Consider the following 19,568-nt stretch of genomic DNA (forward strand, 5'->3'; position numbering starts at 1 on the left):
TAGCTTTTAACAACAGACATTGCTCTAGGCTAGCTTATAACTAGTTTATAAGTAAATATTTAAAACTTCCTAAACTGAAATGTGTCTTGAATGCAGGATATATTCACTGTGGACGAGATGATCCCGATGTCCTTCAGGTCCTGGATCCTCTGTCTTCTTGGAGTTCTGGGAACTCTGTTCGTCATCTGTCTGGCTACTCCAATCTTCACTGCGGTTGTTGTACCGATGGCTGTTGTCTACTACTTTGTGCAGGTAACACAGATACCAGTATTGACGAAAACTGTTATATCAGTGGTGGACAGTGAATATATATTTCATTAAAACAAGCTAAATAGTTTGCTAATGGAGTCAGAAATGTAGTATTATTTCAAAGTGAAAACTAGATTATTTTGCTTAGCCCGTTGTCAGTTTATTCTGCTTGTTTTAAGGGAAAACTAATTTTGCCTCATTATTTCTAAAAACAAGATTATACATTTAACCTGTCCAGAACATGCTTCTTGGTTTAAGATTTTTTTAGATATTTAGACTAGAAACATGATAAAACCTCAATGAGAAATGGTTTTAAATCAAATAAATTCTTCTTGTGTTGTAGAGGTTTTACGTGGCCACGTCTCGGCAGCTCAGACGACTGGACTCGGTGTCTCGATCTCCCATATACTCACACTTTGGAGAAACCGTATCCGGCCTGTCCGTGATAAGGGCGTATGGACACCAGGACCGCTTCCTAAAGCACAACGAGGACACCATAGACCAGAACCTGAAGAGTGTTTATCCATGGATTGTTTCCAATAGGTCAGAATTAGTACTGCAATCATTAAAGATAACCTATTATGCAAAAACCACTGTTATAAGGGGTATAAGTGTGTGAATATCTCCAGCCTCTAATGCTCATTATTTCCTTTTTAAAATTGTATTTATCTCCAGTTATAGAGTATCCTCTAATCTTCCCTCAGCATGTTTGACTGTCCGCTGTAAAAGTGCATTTCCCTCTGTTGTAGTGTTTGCAGTGTGGCTGTGCACTTCAATTTTTCACTTTCACTTTGCTTTTCTCTGTCAGAATAGCTGAATCTGGAGTGTGTTTGTTGTTTGCAGGTGGTTGGCCATGCGTTTGGAGTCTCTGGGGAATCTGGTGGTGTTTTTCGCAGCTCTGTTTGCTGTCATCTCCCGAGACTCTCTGAACAGCGGACTGGTCGGACTGTCCATCTCATACGCTTTAAATGTAAATGCTTAAATCTGATGTATTTATGACAGTCAGCTGAAAGAACTTCCTATTAAGTAGCATATCTGTGTCTTTATTAGGTGACGCAGACGCTGAACTGGCTGGTGAGAATGACGTCTGAACTGGAGACCAACATCGTAGCTGTGGAAAGAGTGAGAGAGTATGCCGAGATCCAAAATGAGGTGCAGTAAAACAACATTCATTCATTTTCCTTCAGCGCAGTCTCTTATTCATCAGGGATCACCACAGTGGAATGAACCGCCAACTATTCCAGCATATGTTTATGCAGCAGATTCCCTTCCAGCTGCAATACAGTGCTGGGAAACACCCAAACACACTCATTCACACCCACACTCATACACTACAGCCAATTTAGTTGATCAGTTCCCCTATAGCGCATGTGTTTGGACTGTGGGGGAAACCGGAGCACCCAGAGGAAACCCACACCAACACGGGGAGAACATGCAAACAGTGCTAACCACTGAGCCACCCTCTTATTTATTTATTTACTTTTTAATTAATTCAGTATATTGTAGTTAATTATTCTCTTCATGTTCAGACATCTTTCAGGTCTTTGTCTTTAAACTGATGTATATTTATTATTCTGAAGGTGAGCAGTTAAGTTAATCCACTGGAAAACTGGTTTGTTTTGGTAATTTTCAATCCAAGTCTGCTCGTCTGCTTCTGGAACAGCAGTCCTTCTCTGATCATGTCAGTTTGACTATGATTGGATGAAATATCCTAAGCCACACCCCTTAAACCATTAGTTTGCTGTAAGTGAAAGATAAGAGGTGGAGCTCAAAAATAAAACCCCGCCTCCTACTCAATATTCAGCTTCGCTTGGAAATGCATGACATCAGTGATGGGAAGTTTGAATCATGTTACTCATTCTGATATAAAAGTGTGCAGCACTTATAAACACATTCAATAAAAATCTCTGACATTCACAAAAACGTGTACAGGTAACTGGATAAAGTGTTGGTCGGGTGATTGTAGTGTGTGTGTGTTTGTGTCTGCAGGCTCCGTGGGTCACCAGTGTTCGTCCTCCTGATGATTGGCCCTCTGCTGGAAACATCCGCTTTGAAGACTACAAAGTTCGCTACCGTCCAGAACTGGAGCTCGTCCTCCACGGGGTCACCTGTGACATTCAGAGCACAGAGAAGGTCAGGAGAATCTAGTCCTTGTGTGCTGTTCAGATTGACTTCTCTTTGGTGATGTTGCTGCTGTTTTTGCTGCATTGACTTCTATTATAATCACATTTATTGATTGCGAAGCCGTGACAGCAGATCATCAAGCATTCTTGAGTGCTGCTGGTTTCCCCTGTTGGGATTAAGAGGGACAGTGTGTCATGTATACTGTTGATCATCAGTGTGCAGCATTAACCCTTTAAAACTTCAAATATATGGGCTGAATAATGTTATTTCAAAGTGAAAACAAGATTATTTCTCCTCCCCATTGTTTGATTATTTTGCTTGTTTTAAGAAAAAACGTGCTTAATTTTGATGCATTATTTCTAAAAAACAAGACACTATTTTGTTCCTGTCAAGAAAATGCTTCATGATTTCAGAATTTGTAGATATTTTGACTAGAAATGAGACAAAAACTCTTAAGTATTGAAAACCTTTTCTGCAGTGTAGTTCTATATCTGTTTCTATCCTAGTTGTATTTACCGTATTTCACAGTGAAAATGCAGGGTTAATTAAACATCGCTCATTTTTGTTGGTACACTGTTAACAGTGTTTGCATCTGACACAGTATTTAACTGAAATATGAACGGTATGTTACCATATTTTAAAGTTGCATTGTGTAACTTACTGTATGTTTCACAATAAAGATATACAATACTGTATATATATATATATATATATATATATATATATATATATATATATATATATATATATAGAACAAGATAAATGGTGCTGTAAATGTAAATACTGTATTTTTGCTGTAATTGATTTACAGTGAGTTGCTGTATAGATTCTACATGAAATTGTTAACAGTGTATTTATTTTATCTAACTGAACCCAGATTGGCATCGTGGGTCGCACTGGAGCAGGTAAATCCAGCCTGACCAACTGTTTGTTCCGCATCGTTGAAGCTGCGGACGGTCGAATCCTCATCGATGATATCGATATTGCCACGCTGGGACTCCATGATCTGCGCAGTCGACTGACCATCATTCCTCAGGTGCAGCAACATTAATAACACAGCAGATAATAAAGGTTTGAGGAGAGATTTTCTTTTGTATAGGGTTTACCAATCTGGGTTTATATTCACAAAACATTTGTCATGACCATTAAAGTCCTTGTCAAATGAAGCCAAGATTATAGAATGTTAGTATCAGGATGTTAGTTTTAAGCATATCTATAATTCAGTGTCTCCAAAACTGAAAAAACTCACATTACAAAGATATAAGCCTGATATAAACATCTAAAGCTTGCAGTTTGTCACTACTTCTGGATTACATTTAGATTACCATTATAGTAATGTAATCTGACTACTTCTGGATTACATTTAGATTACCATTATAGTAATGTAATCTGACTACTTCTGGATTACATTTAGATTGCCATAATAGTAACATACGCTGACTATTTTTGGATTACATTTAGATTACTTTTATAGTAACATACTCTGGCTACTTTTGGATTACATTTAGATTACTTTTATAGTAACATACTCTGGCTACTTTTGGATTACATTTAGATTACTTTTATAGTAACATACTCTGGCTACTTTTGGATTACATTTAGATTACCATTATAGTAATGTAATCTGACTACTTTCGGATTACATTTAGATTACTTTTATAGTAAGCATCTTTGTGCATGTGTAATGCTGAGTGTGTGTTTCCTCCAGGACCCAGTGCTGTTCTCCGGGACGCTGCGGATGAATCTGGACCCGTTTCAGACCTTCAGCGATGCGGAGATCTGGAGTGTCCTGGAGCTGGCCCATCTCAAAGAATACGTCAGGGGTTTACCAACAGGACTTGAACATGAGGTGTCGGAGGGAGGAGAGAATCTGAGGTGTGTGCACTTTACGAATATATGATATGGAACACGTTTAATGACCTCCACTGCACTAGGACAAATATTAACATGCAAGACATTGATATTAAAATATAATGCTGCCTTTGTGCCTTTATTAACTTTTATCTCAAATATTTACTATTTTGTGTGTGTAGTCTGGGTCAGAGGCAGCTGTTGTGTTTAGCTCGAGCTCTGCTTCGTAAATCTCGAATCCTGATTCTGGATGAAGCGACAGCAGCGGTGGATCTGGAGACGGACGATCTCATCCAGAGCACCATTCGCAGAGAGTTCTCCCACTGCACTGTCCTGACCATTGCACACCGCCTCAACACCATCCTGGACAGCTCACGGTCAGCACACACACACACATCCGCACAGAGTTCTCCCTCTGCACCATACATTACATTCCTGGTAATGTAATCAGACTACATTTGGATTACAATTGGATTACTTTTATAGTAACGTAACCAGACTACTTTTGGATTACAATCAGATTACTCTTATAGTATCGTAATCGGACTACTTTTGGATTACATATAGATTACTTTCATAGTAATGTAATCGGACTACTTTTGGTTTACATCCAGACTACTTTTATAGTATCGTAATCTGACTACTTTTGAATAACATTCAGATTACTTTTATAGTATCGTAATCTGACTACTTTTGGATTACATTTAGATTACTTTCATAGTAATGTAATCTGACTACTTTTGGATTACATTTAGAGGATTTTAAAATTTAGATTACTTTTGTAGTAATTTGATCTGACAACTTTTGGATTACATTTAGATTACCAATAATCTGACCAATAATCTGACTACTTTTATATTACATTTAGTTTACTTTTATAGTAATGTATTTTGATTACTTTTGGATTACATTTAAATTACTTTAATAGTAATGTTATCTGACACCTTTGGGTTACATTTAGACTACTTTTATAGTATCGTAATCGGACTACTTTTGAATAACATTCAGATTACTTTTATAATATCGTAATCTGACTACTTTTGGATTACATTTAGATAATTTTTATAGTAATGTAATCTGACTGCTTTTGGATTAGATTTTGAGATTTTTAAATTTTGATTACTTTTATAGTAATTTGATCAGACAACTTTTGGATTACATTTAGATTACTTTTATAATATCGTAATCTGACTACTTTTGGATTACATTTAGATTACTTTTATAGTAATGTAATCTGACTACTTTTGGATTACATTTAGATTACTTTATAGTAATGTAATCTGACTACTTTTGGATTATATTTAAATTACTTTATAGTAATGTAATCTGACTACTTTTGGATTACATTTAGATTACTTTATAGTAATGTATTCTGATTACTTTTGGATTACATCTAAACTTGTAATTTAGATTACATCTAAATTACTTTTGGATTAGATATTACTTTAATAGTAACGTAATCTGACTAATTTTTAATTACATTTTGAGTATTTTTACAGTAACAAAATCTGATTAATTTTGGATTACATTTAGATTACTGTTATAGTAACGTAATCAACGTTACAATGCTTGTGTGCAGCTTATGTTACTCTGATCTTTCATTGGTCTGTTGTAGAGTGATGGTGTTGGATTCTGGAAAGATCGTGGAGTTTGATTCTCCCAATGAACTGCTGAGCAAACCTGGACATTTCTCCTCCATGGCTGAAGATGCTGGAATCAGAAGAGAAGAAGAGCAGAGCCAATCATACGTCTTCTGAACGCTTCATTTGCATAAAGATCAAACATTATTAAATATTAAGGAATTGTATTACTTCTTCTTTCTAATCCAGCTGTTTTTGTTGTAGTCTTTTAATTTCATCCAGCTTTTTATGTTATTATTATTATTATTTTGCATTTATGTTGTTGTTGTTGTATTGTGACAATAAAGTGTATTAAATTATATTATACAATGTCATCTTTATAGAGAATCAAATGAACTCTGTTGTGTTTTTAGTGCATATTGAGGTTATTCAACCCTCTTATTTATTGCATTTCTTCCTAATTTGGCTTTGGGTGAAATAATAACTTTGGATTTTGCTTTCTGATCCAGCCAAAATATTAATAACAGCTTTCTACAAATGCAATATAGTGAATGAGAACTGCACGTTTCCCCTCAGACAGTCTTACATTATGTGATGGATTTACATTGATGCACAATATAGTGCTTTAATCTTTGAGATCATTTTGTTTTGCATTACAAAATGAAATCTGAGGAGCTTAAAGCTGATTGGTTGTGTTTTGGTGAATTAGCATATGCATGAAGGATTGTAGGTGACTGTGAATCTCATTTCACTGTGCACATTTGTAGTATTTAAGGCAGTCCAATTACAAATACAGACTGTGTGATTGTGCAGATGTTTACACTGGCTAACTGCAAACACATGCCATGAATTTTGTGAATTACAATAATGGCATTAAAATAGTTTGCTAATTGTTTACTTGGCAACAAAAGTAGCCCAATAGCCAATCAAGCTAGCCCAATAATAATAATGACATTCAAAATAACCCACTCTAGTGTTGCTAGAAGTAATACAGCTGTGGCTAGTAGTTAAACCCAACCATCACAGTGATGTTAAAACAGTCATTATACAGAGTATTATAGATATTATTTATTAAACTAACCAATAATTTTATTTTATTAATGTTCATTACCACCCCAACTCAAACCCAACCCTCACAGTGATGTAAAAACAGTAATTATAACAAATATATTAATATTATTTACTAAATTTCCCATTAATTGTATTGTATTAATGTCTACACCTACCGTAACCTTAAGTTACCCTCACAGCGATGTAAAGACAGTAATTATACAGAGTATTATTAATATTAATTATTAAATTAGCCATTAATTCTATTTTAATAACGTCTGCAACTACCCCAACACTCTCGCAGAAATGTAAAAACAGTGATGAGAATTGTTCTTATTATTTATATTAAATTATCCATGAAATTGTGATTAAATAATTAAGAAACGGCAGTGTTTCTGTGATGATGTTAGCTTCATGGATTGGGTGAAATATATTTAGCCACACCCTTTCCAAACTATTAATATAGAATATTAAGTAGGAGGGCGGGGCTTTCTTGAACACATCATTACCTCATGTCAGTCATAGGGGCGTGGCTAAGAATATTGTAAATGATGTCATCTGAATAATCCAAATGATGAAGCAGACAATTGAAGACTACTAAAACAGATTAATTGTTAAATTGTTAATTAATCTAAAGAATAACAATCTGCACTAGCTAGATAAATGAAAATTTTCACATGGGTGTATTACTTTTAACATGTGTCCTTTTTGCTTTCTATTCTTAGACAAAAAAACTGACCCTCTAATGCTTATAATTATTGTCTTATAATTTTTACATTTATTTTCTGTATAAAAAATCTTATATTTATTATTTTTTAAAATAATTCTATTATATTTAGGAAGCTATGCTAACCTAAAAGCTTCAAGAATTACTTTAGAAAAGAGTCATAAAGAATGATCTTTATACACTCAACGGCCACTTCATTAGGTACACCTCTCCAACTGCTCGTTAACTCAAATTTCTAATCAGCCAATCACATGGCAGCAGCTCACTGCATTTAGGCATGTAGACATGGTCAAGAGGATCTGCTGCAGTTCAAATTGAGCATCAGAATGGGGAAGAAAGGGGATTTAAGAGACTTTGAACGTGGCATGGTTGTTGCTGCCAGACGGGCTGCTCTGAGTATTTCAGAAACTGCTGATCTACTGGGATTTTCACGCACAACCATCTCTAGGGTTTACAGAGAATGCTCCGACAAAGAGGAAATATCCAGTGAGCGGCAGTTCTGTGGGCGCAAATGCCTTGTTGATGAGGTCAGAGGAGAATGGCCAGACTGGTTCCAGCTGATAGAAAGGCAACAGTAACTCAAATAAGCACTCGTTACAACCGAGCTCTGCAGAAGAGCATCTCTGAACACACAACACGTCCAACCTTGAGGCGGATGGGCTACAGCAGCAGAAGAGCACACCGGGTGCCGCTCCTGTCAGCTAAGAACAGGAAACTGAGGCTACAATTCACACAGACTCACCAAAACTGGACAATAGAAGATTGGAGAAACGTTGCTGCTCTGATGAGTCTCCATTTCTGCTGACACATTCGGATGCTCGGCTCACAATTTGGCCTGAACAACATGAAAGCATGGATCATCCTGCCTTGTATCAGCGGTTCAGGCTGCTGGTGGAACGTACAGCAGGATCATCTCTGTGCTGCGTGTATACTAGGGGGCGCTAAAAATTCTGACTATGGCCAAAGAAAACCACAGAAGAAGAAGTGGAAACGAAGAAGAGTGTGCGGGAGGCTGGGCATGTTGGTTACATGACAGGTTTTGTAATATATTATTTTCCAGTAAATAACAGCGCTGGTGTATCTGTGAGCTCGGGATCATGATGCTGCTCAGGCTGGCCATGTGTCGCTGTCAGGCGGGGAGAAACTTACAGCAGATACAGGTACAAACACACACTCTGACATCCATACAGTCACAAACCGCTGAATTAATTAAACATAATAATTATAATAACACAATTATACATTAATGTCCAGCAGCACACACCCACATCAGTGTCTGGAAATATGAATGTAGAGTGTGTATGACGGCTGAACTCATGTCACGGGTTTATAATGCAGTTCATAATGGAGTAAACATGTCAACTTGACCTTGTCTTGATGAATATATTTACTTAAACTACGTTTTTAAACTACTGTTGACTGTTAGAAACGTCCTATAGTTCTATTAGCTATATCAATCATACACTAAACCTTTATTATCATCATTATTAAAGGCCTCGTGATATTAAAATAAAGTTGTTTAGATGTTAGTATCAGTGTGTAAGTGTCGCCAAAAGAGTGACATAAATCGCTTTTAGAAGATTTAAACATGATATAAACATCCAAAGTTTGCAGTTTCTTTCTTTCTTTCTTTCTTTCTTTCTTTCTTATTCCATTACAAGAACTATAGCATACAAAAAAAAGGAATAACATTTCCATGCTTACAATTTTTTTCACATCAAAGGAACAAATCAGTAGAGAATAAAAAACAAAAGATAAATAAATAAATATATATATATATATATATATATATATATATATATATATATATATATATATATATATATATAAATTACAATAAATTCACATATGAAAAAGATTCCAAATTTGCATACATCCTTATAGCTTTTTGGGGATTTCGATATAATTATGCTTAGGATCATTCATTCATTCATTCATTTTCTTGTTTTGGCGTAGTCCCATTATTAATCTGGGGTCACCACAGCGGAATGAACCGCCAACTTATCCTGCAAGTTTTTACGGAGTGGATGCCCTTCCAGCTGCAACCCATCTCTGGGAAACATCTACACACATTCACACTCATACACTACAGACAACTTCCCAATTGACCTGTACCGCATGTCTTTGGACTGTGGGGAAAACCCACGCGAACGCAGGGAGAACATGCAAACTCCACACAGAAACGCCAACTGAGCTGAGGCTCGAACCAGCGACCCAGCGACCTTCTTGCCTACCTACTGTGCCACCGCTTCGCCCTGCTTAGGATCAATTTTAGCAAATAACTATTAGGCTTCTCATTGGACTATATTTGTTTGTGTACATGATACTTCCCATATATTATCATGAGGTTAATCAACACATTTTGCTTCAAAGTTTTGTTATTGTATATTAATACGATCCCCTCGTTTGGGTCGCAACATAAAAGAGCTCAGACAACAAAAGGATCTATATGCAACTTATTTATTACAAATCAATATTATACAAATCAAGGAGCAAACAAATGTCTAGGGATAGATAAAGAACTTAAGATATAATCACAACTAACTTTAACTACATGATGTAAATAATGCAAAACGAAACCATAAGGTTACAGATTTAAAGAGATGGTCTTGACACGAGGGAAGCAAGCACAACACCCTTATTTATATGATTTAAACCAATTGGTGAGCAAGCAGACACCCCTTCTTCTCATTGGCTGTTCATTTGATGCGCTTGAGTTCAACCACTCCCACTGGCAGAGCTGTGCGAAAAACTAACTGCTATTGGTTGTATGTTTTTTACTGTTGTGTGTGTGTGTGTCTTTCTATCTGTGTGTGTGTGTTCTAGCGGACTCCCCTGCGGCAGTGGCTTCTGCAGCGAGGACAGAATACAGTGAGCTCGGGTGCAGCATCCGTAGGGTCAGTCTCCATCGGCAGCGCCGCCTCAGACCGGCTGATAGGCCGCTGGCTGCTGGGCTGCAGTGGGCTGGTGCTGGGGGCCGTGGTGCTGGGCGGAGTTACCAGGTACAACACACACACACCCACACCACTGGAGGAAGCCTAGGGGTGATCATATGAGGTCATTTTATACCTATAATCCTGGTCTGTTGAATGCTAGATTCTGATCAGCTGATGGTCACTTAAAGGCAGGGGTGTCAAACTCAATTCCTGGAGGGCCGCAGCTCTGCACAGTTTACTTCTAAGCCTGCTTCAACGCACTGACCTGAAGGTTTCAAGCAAGTCTGAAGGACTCAATTAGTTTGATTAAGTGTGTTTAATTAGGGTTAATGCTAAACTGTGCAGAGCTGCGGCCCTCCAGAAACTGAGTTTGACACCTGTGCGCTAAGGTGTTATTCTCAGGCACAGCTAAAGTAGTTCCGGCAGGTGTTGAGTGCATTGCAGCTCTATATCACTCCGCTGAATGATTTGAGTTAATTCACAGAGACAAAAGTGTAATTTAAAAGTGATTTTTACATTTATTTCACAGATGTTATGTGTAAATATGCCATTATTTACTATGTATTTATTTACATACAATCCAGAAGAGAGAACTATTTTTTGTTTGTCTAGAAAATAGTTCTTGATTTAAGAATTTTTAGTTAAGTTGTTGAGACAGTGGCATAATAATACCGTAAGTTTGATTAAAAAGTCAAATTTGGCCCTTTGCGAAGCTTTTATTAATATAAATAACACAATTTGACTTAATTTGCATGTTATTTACATAGCTGAAGCTCTGCATTTAATCATTATTTAGCATTGCCTCTGAACTGTTAAGCCACCCTCAGCACCCACAACTAAAATATCCTGTTGCCAACACTGCATGGTTATCACTATATTGATGATTTTTCTGTTTAATATGCGTCTGCTTGTTTCAGACTGACCGAGTCTGGGCTCTCCATGGTGGACTGGCATCTGGTGAAGGAGATGAAGCCGCCGCAAACACAAGCCGAGTGGGAACAAGAGTTCGCAAAGTACCAGCAGTTCCCAGAGTTCAAAATGTGAGCGCATTTCTCCTCCTTTTATTATTTAATCTTACCTCTGGCAACACTTCCGGCCACGATTCACAGAATTAATAAAACATCAACTATCACTATGTGTTTAATAAACTAGTAATGAGATGTTTATTAATAGTTAGTAAGGTGGTAGTTGGGTTTAGGTTTTGGGAAGGTTTAGGGATGCAGAATAAGAACATGCATCTGGATAATAATGAGAATAAGCCGGTAGTAACACAAACTAAAGTGTTGCCTAAAGGCTGATTTATACTTCTGCGTCAAGCGCATGCGTATGCTACGGTGTTGACGCATAGCCTTACGCTGTGGCCGTCGGTGACGTGCACCTCTCAAAAAATGTAACTACACAACGCATAGCGCAAGCTCTGTGATTGCTCGATGGAGCGATTGTTTACAAGTGTGGAGTCCGTGAAGGAGCTCCGGATGGAAAGTTTTGTTTTGTGTTTACCTCATAGTTAAAGTTGTTGCACGTCCGCCGGTTCCTGCCTCAAAATGAGCGAGTTTGAGCCACTTGTACATCCAGGAAGTGTTCAGAAAAACAAAACAGCAGAGAAGAAACTCGATACAGAGGAACATTAACACCTCACTGCCCACTAGCGTTTCGAAAGTGTTAATGCAGACCAACAGAGACAGCAGCAGAAGTATAAATGCACAGCTACACGCGTTGCATGCGCCGTTGGTTACGCCGGTCACCTGACGCAGAAGTATAAACCAGGCTAAACTCATATTATTTCTGATGTTCACGATTGCTGCAAGCCACATGGGGTAGACTTAAACCAAACCACAGGGGTATACAAATACACTGAGTTTTTGTAGGAATAGCCAAAACTGCATTGTATGAATGAAAAATATAAATGTATAACAGTGTCCTTAGGACATTATGTATGCTGTTATATTGTAATGTTCCATGAAGACATTTAGTAAATTTCCTACTGTAAATATAGCAGATGAATGTTTGACTAGTCATATGCATTGCTGAAATCTTTCGCTTACTCCAGTGTCAGATTCTTTTGCTTTTTTTAAGGAGAAACTCTCTTCATTTTGACTCATTATTTCTGAAAACAACACTATATTTGTTGATGGTCTAGAAAAAGCTTCTTGATTTAAGAGTTTGTAGATATTGAGACAAGAAACAAGACACAAACTCTCTGCAGTGTGTGTGGATGTTGAATTGACGCAGCGCTGCTGTGTTTCTGACAGCATGAATCACGACATGACGCTGACAGAGTTCAAGTTCATCTTCTACATGGAGTGGGGTCACCGCATGTGGGGTCGTCTGGTGGGATTAGCTTACATTCTCCCCGCTGCGTATTTCTGGAGGAGAGGATACTTCAGCCGCTCCATGAAGACTCGGGTTTTGGGCCTGTGTGGCTTTGTCGTCTTTCAGGTAAACACACACACACACACACATACACACACACACACAATCTGTGCATTTACTTTTCTAAACAAATGCTTCTTGATTTAAGAATTTGTTGATATATGGACTAGAAACAAGACAGAAACTGCATGTGTGCCTCAATAATGGCCCGTTTACACTGAGTGGTACGGTATGGTTCGGTTTGGTACACTTTTATGGCTGTTTCCACTGTCAAAAGGTACCTAAAAGTGAACCTTACCATACTATTTGGACACCCTTTGCAAAGGGTACCTAGCACGCTAAGAGTACCAAAAGGCGGAGCTAGATGTGCAGCTGAACGCTATTGGTTTACAGAGCAAACATTGTAATACTATAAGCATATAATAACGAGCCATGGTCGACCCAAACTCAAACAAACCTTGTCGTTGTCTTGATGTACAGCCAATAAGCCAAGAACAAAATCTGCCGTGTCCTGTTGTTGTTTTACGAGGCCGTCTAAAGCGTGAGCGGTGTTACTTTCACTAGGGAGCTCGCAATCGTGTCTATATTTGAAATAATGAATTTCTTGAGCTGATGGTAGTAACATGTGCAGGATTATTACACCATGCCCACCACAAGAGTACCTTTGGTACACTTTAGGCAGTGGAAACGCAAGCCTGATAAAGGTGACCCGTACTGTACTGTACCAGTCAGTGGAAACAGGCCATAACTGGTTCAGGATTTACATTCTGACGGCTGACTGTCAGAACATTCATCTTTCTTGCATCATTAATCGTAATGCATTACCAACATGTACATTTGTTTAAAAAGCATGAATATGTGCACATACCCCTAGCGCTTGCAGATATCATGCTGAAGTGGGACTGTGCTCTTGTGTTCTGCAGGGTCTTCTGGGATGGTACATGGTGAAGAGCGGTCTGGAGGAGAAGCCCGAGTCCTATGATGTTCCTCGGGTCAGTCAGTACAGACTGGCGGCTCATCTAGGCTCCGCTCTGCTGCTGTACGCCGCCAGCCTCTGGACGGGACTCACACTGCTGCTGCCTGCCAACAGGGTGCGCTGACTGTCATGCACGCTTCCCAAGAGTCCTTCAAACCTTTCAAAGTTTGTGAATCTGAAAAAACACTAAGGCATTGGAAAGTTTTTCAGAAGACACAAACACACGGGAGAAAATACTATAGTATTTTCTAGTAAATACTCTAGTGTTTTTGAACCATACTATACAAAAGTACATCTAAGCAAAGAGTTCATCTGTTGTGGTGATTGTACAGTTGCTATGGTAACACAAAAACTACAGAAATCAATCTGTTTAAGTGATTCTACAGTTGCTATGGTAACACAACTACAGTAATCAATATGTTGCTGTAATTCTATAGTTGCTATGGTAACATCTAGTAATCAATCTGTTGTTGTAATTCTAATTTTGCCATGGTAACATCTATAGCAATCGATCTGTTGTAATTCTATAGTTGCTATGGTAACATCTATAGTAATTGATCTGTTGTAATTCTATAGTTGCTATGGTAACATCTATAGTAATTGATCTGTTGTAATTCTATAGTTGCCATGGGAACACAACAACTATGTTATATTAAAAGGAGTTTTTTTGTTCTTACCGTCTGCGGCAGTGATGCATTACATTTCTATTTTAGACATTTTTTTTTTTTTTGCAATGGTGTGCCAAAACAGCAACAGCATAACCTTTAATGATGATGATCACCTCAGTGACTGATTGGCCTATGTACTTTTAATAATGTTAAATAGATTACATATGAATTAATGTGATTATAACCTTAACCATGTCATCAGGGGTGCAGTAGCTGAATGATTGGCTAGTAATTGAATGTTTCTGTTGTGTTACTTTTAGTGCAGACAGACAAATTGCTTGCCACTGGAATGTTGTTGTGTGTAGTTCGAACACTGTGTTTTTCGTTTACGTCCATCAAATGTTTACAAAAAGACAATGGAAAAGTAGCTCATGAATGGTTTTTGACTGTGTGTGATGCTGTGCAGATGCCGGACAGCAGACAACTGCTCAATCTCAGGAGGTTTGCCAAGATGACTGGAGGCCTGGTGTTCCTCACCGCTCTCTCAGGTCTGAACAAATTATTATTTCTTTTAGCTTGGCTGAAATAAAAGCTTGAAAACAATTTTCATACAATTTTATGGTCAATATTATTAGCAGTGGCGACATGTTGGCTCAGTAGAAAGTCGCCTCACAGAAAGAAGGTCGCTGGTTCTCTCCAGGTGCTCCGGTTTCCCCCACATGCGCTATAGGGGAATTGATGAGCTAAATTGGCCGTAGTGGATGTTTGTGTGTGAGTGTGTATGGGTGTTTCCCAGTACTGGGTTGTAGCTGGAAGGACATCCGCTGCGTAAAACATATGCTGAAATAGTTGGTGGTTCATTCTGCTTTGGTGACCCCTGATTAATAAAGGGATTACGCTGAAGGAAAATGAATGAATATTATCAGCCCCCTTTACCCTAATTACGCTAGTGAAGCCTTTATATGTCACTTTAAGCTGAATACTACTAAATAGCTTGTCAAATATTATGTGCTTTCTGAAAAACTCTGCATAAACTCATGCCAGAGTAATCAGCGGTTCCTTCTGCTGTGGGAAGAACAAACATTTGGGAAATATTTTTAAAAGAATAATCATCACAGGAGGGCCTTGTATATGTATGTATGTGGCTATAGATATGTCTGCATTTCTCATCTGTTGGATGAGCGTGGGATTGTGTTGTCTGTGTTCTTCTTCTCTCTCAGGGGCTTTTGTGGCTGGTCTGGATGCAGGTTTGGTTTATAACTCCTTCCCGAAGATGGGCGAGCGCTGGATCCCAGATGACCTGTTAGCTTTTTCTCCAGCGCTCAAGAACGTCTTTGAAAACCCCACAACAGTGCAGTTTGACCACCGCATTCTGGTGAGCGGTCTGAAACATGTCTGTAGCTGTGTTTCCATCTAAAGATGTGAATTAGATTTATTCTCAAACTGTGATATCACATAAACATCAGTGAATAAAGCAGAGTTTACTGTCATTGAGAAACAAAAGAGAATAAACCGTGTGTGTGTGTTTGTGTTTGTGTGCGTGTGCGTGCTTGTGTGCGCGTGTGTGTCTGTGTGTGTGCGTGTGCAGGGCATCGGCTCTCTGACTGCCATCACTGGACTCTACCTGTTCTCCAGGCGCATGATCCTCCCCAGAAGAGCCAAGATGGCCATCAGCCTCCTCACCGCCATGGCCTACACACAGGTGAGACGCTGACCATAGACACTCACTAGAGGTCCAGAGCAAATTAAAATGATTTGCCTCCTTTGCGCTAGAAGACTTGACTTTCCGCACCAGCAGGGGGCACTATCTGTTTTCTCAGTCAGAACGTGAAACCAGAACTTCCGATGTGCACTGACAAAGCGTAAACAAAGCAGTGTTCGACTCCATTATCACAGATTGCATTCACATCAGAAGTGAACCGGACCAGAGTTCACATCAACCGTACCCCAGACCACCTCTTTCAGGCTGACTCGGGTACGGTTCACGGATGCGCACCAGAGTTCAGAAGACACGTTCACACTAGCTAAACATACCGTACTATGCATCAAACAAACCTGGGTGCGGATTAAAAGTGCTAGTGTGAAAGCACCCTTAATCACAGATCGAACTGTTTTTCGATCAGCCAAAAAGGGAAGGAGACAAATGTCGTTAAAAAATATACATAATTTTTTTTTCTAAATAATATGAAGAAATAATCAGCTGAATAAAAATAAACTGTAAAATATTCAGTGCTGTGAGTATTACTATTTCTGTTGCTGATGACACTAAATGTAGAAATCTAACATAATGTGTACTGCCCATATTTGTTTTTAGTCTCATCTTCAATAAATGATTAGTTCTTCACTCAGAAATCTTCATGTTTCACTGCTAGATGATCATTATTGAAGAATTATTCAATGGCGTATTTCTGATGGCTGGCTGTGGCCACCTACTGGTGAAATAATGTAATTGCTGCCTAAAACTTTCATTTTTGAGCATCAAGTTAAACGCATATGACTGTGATTTTACCATAAACAACAGTGGTTTTATCTAAACTATAAACTGTTCTGCCAGTAATGCTGTCCCTAGTAGCAAAGAATTCTGGCCCAGATTTGGCAAAAAGCTGGCACAGCAGGCATTCATCCGGCACTGGCATACAGCATGTGGGCCAAACATGGCCCGGGTTTGGCAGAGGTGGCACCGTTTTTTAAGGCGACACACAAGATTTGGGCCAGATGAAAAACGTAGTATTTGGCCTAGATTTAAAAATGTGATGAGCGGGCCATGTGAGTTTGTCCAGTCTTGACCCACATTTAAAACACACTAAAATCATTTTTGAGTAAAGAAAAAAATTCTACCAATCAGGTCACTTTGAGAAAAAGCGTGCCCATAGTGTGCCTAAAGCGCATCACTCCATGAGTTTATCAATTTCATTGCAATCGTGACACACCAACCTATCTGGCCCAGTTCAGACCCAGTTATGAGTTATTAACTTGGCTGAGACTTGGCCCAGATATGGTCCGTGTTTGGCCCTTGTCTGGAAGCCAGATTTGGTCCAGTCATGTACCGTAATTCACTGCGGCATGTGGGCCAAGCAAAACCTGATTGTGTGGGCCAGAGCTGGGCCAGAGAAATTTTGCTATGTGGGGTGTTATTTGACTGTTTGTAACTTCATAACTCACTTAAAAGACTAAAGACTCAATCTCTTTCTTGATTTTTTTCAGATTTCGGATTTGAATTGGAAGGATTGATAAACATATGCAAATCACCATTATTTGTAGTTTATGTTGCGTGGGTGTTGAGATCCCGATCTTTTAATGAATAATCGTGCCGCTTGCACTGAATGCATTAGAGCAGGAAAAACACGTAGTGACAGAAACACCTTTAATAACCTGAGAAACCCACCCCATCCACAATAACCCACCACAACTTCCCCCGTCATCATTATATTTTACAGTGAAGCCTAAATGCTTTCGTACATGTGATTTAAATGGTGCGAGAGGTCATCTCTCTGTGATCGATACTAATTTAGGATCAATCTAATGTTACCAGTAAACAAATGTATTAATCTGTGGGTCACGTGTGTTCCAAACCATGGGTTGTGATTCACACGAATCATGGATCAACCGTGATTTATTACACCGCTAGTTTGGGGGGTCTGACACCCCTAATTAACACTTGATCCCCCCTGAAGGACATCAAAACAAGATGTATGGGTGGGGGGTCTGCCTTTTAAATAGTTAAATAGTTTGCTCTGTTCTGTGTCTTAAATAATAAGAGAAATTTAAATAATAGATGCTTACACATGGAAGTTAAACAGTAAAATAATAAGTGCAGTCTGTCATGGTTATCCAATAATTGGTGCAGGAATGCAAACCTGCCACTATTTGTTTAATATCGCAAATGTTTTTCTGTGTGTGTGTGTGTTTTTGTGTGCTTGTGTGTCTCGGTCTCTCTCTCTCTCTCTCTCTCTGTCTCTCTCTCTCTCTCTCTCTCTCTCTCTCTCTCTCTCTCTCTCTCTCTCTCTCTCTCTCTCTCTCTCTCTGTCTCTGTGTGTGTGTGTGTTTCAGGTGGTGTTGGGCATCAGTACTCTCCTCCTGTATGTTCCCACTCCTCTGGCAGCGACGCATCAGTCCGGCTCCGTGGCTCTGCTCACCTTCGCCATCTGGGTCCTCGCAGAGCTCAGAAAGGTGCCCAAGTAGAAGCCCGACTCCATTTAACACTTTAATTACAGATATTTTAATAAATAATGCTTTGGCTTGGAAGGAGAGCTACATCTTGTGCTTCTGCATTTATATGATGACGTGCACAATCTAATGTGTCTGTAAAATACATTGAACTCTTTAAATTACTTTTTTTATTTAACTTTTTTTATTTGTACATATTTGTCTTGGAAAATAATGCACTGTTTGACTCTTCGTCAGCTAAATAAAGTTATAATTGCTATCTATTAATGTTATTAAGACTTTCATTCAGAGTTTACAATGAATAATTAATGTATTTTTTGGATTGCGTGGTGTATAGATACAGATGTTCTCTTATACAGTTAAAGACAAAATTATTTCTGTATAAAACTGCTGTGGTCGGTATTATTAGCCCCCTTAAATTGTATATTATTTGATTGTCTACAGAGCAAACCACTGTTGTCCATTGATTTAGGCCTGGCATGTCCAAACTTGGTTCTGTTGGGCCGGTGTCCTGCAAAGTGAAGTTCCTACTCCAATCAGACACACCTGGGCTAGCTAATCAAGCTCCTACTGGGCCTTAGAAACATCTTTGCAGGTGTGTTGAGGCAAGTTGGAGCTAAAATCTGCAGGACACCGGCCCTCCAGGACAAACTTTGGCCCTGATTAAGGCAATCATTAATCTAGTTAAGCCTTTAAATGTCACTTTAAACTGAATACTAGCATATTTCATAGTAACTAGTAAGATATTATGCACCATCATCATGATAAAGATAAGTAAAGCTAATAATACTGTAAATCAGAGATGCCCAAAGTAGGGCTCGCGGGCCAAAGTTGTGCCCATGGTAATCTTTGATTGAGGTGGTTGGTGGTGGTTTGTGTGAATCCCTTTGACAGAGCTCGACATTTTAAAATTAATGTAATCTTGTT

The 19,568-nt window shown here is 38.6% G+C and overlaps 3 protein-coding genes and 1 long non-coding RNA gene across 5 annotated transcripts in view; 3 read left to right on the forward strand and 1 right to left on the reverse strand.

The window, feature by feature from the left end:
• The window catches only part of abcc2 (ATP binding cassette subfamily C member 2), a 33,697-nt gene extending 27,519 nt beyond the window's left edge, over positions 1–6,178 (forward strand). Inside the window, exons 24-32 of one of the 2 annotated variants that reach the window (XM_087277691.1) lie at positions 97–252; positions 593–792; positions 1,093–1,219; positions 1,300–1,401; positions 2,239–2,382; positions 3,251–3,409; positions 4,082–4,248; positions 4,407–4,601; positions 5,840–6,165. In XM_087277691.1, coding sequence (XP_087133817.1) covers positions 97–252; positions 593–792; positions 1,093–1,219; positions 1,300–1,401; positions 2,239–2,382; positions 3,251–3,409; positions 4,082–4,248; positions 4,407–4,601; positions 5,840–5,981 — 1,392 coding nt within the window. In that variant the 3' untranslated portion in view covers positions 5,982–6,165. 2 annotated transcript variants of the gene reach the window in all.
• Positions 1–19,568, forward strand: part of nrxn1b (neurexin 1b) — a gene marked incomplete at its 5' end in the record, with an annotated part of 604,334 nt that overhangs the window by 492,450 nt on the left and 92,316 nt on the right.
• Positions 3,732–6,164, reverse strand: LOC147840958 (uncharacterized). The gene is made up of 3 exons (XR_015505698.1): positions 5,420–6,164; positions 4,913–5,168; positions 3,732–4,817 (listed from the first exon to the last, which is right to left on the reverse strand). It is a non-coding gene; the product is annotated as an uncharacterized LOC147840958 (long non-coding RNA).
• Positions 8,543–18,904, forward strand: cox15 (cytochrome c oxidase assembly factor COX15). The gene is given in 9 exon segments (NM_201206.2): positions 8,543–8,741; positions 10,408–10,583; positions 11,435–11,557; positions 12,770–12,956; positions 13,814–13,981; positions 14,941–15,022; positions 15,695–15,849; positions 16,063–16,176; positions 18,525–18,904. Coding segments are annotated over 9 exon segments (1,200 nt in total). The 5' UTR covers positions 8,543–8,678; the 3' UTR covers positions 18,657–18,904.

The sequence above is a fragment of the Danio rerio genome, chromosome 13 (genome assembly GCF_052040795.2).
Source record: "Danio rerio strain M-AB ecotype USA chromosome 13, GRCz13ab, whole genome shotgun sequence".
In the NCBI taxonomy this organism is placed as follows: Eukaryota; Metazoa; Chordata; class Actinopteri; order Cypriniformes; family Danionidae; genus Danio; species Danio rerio.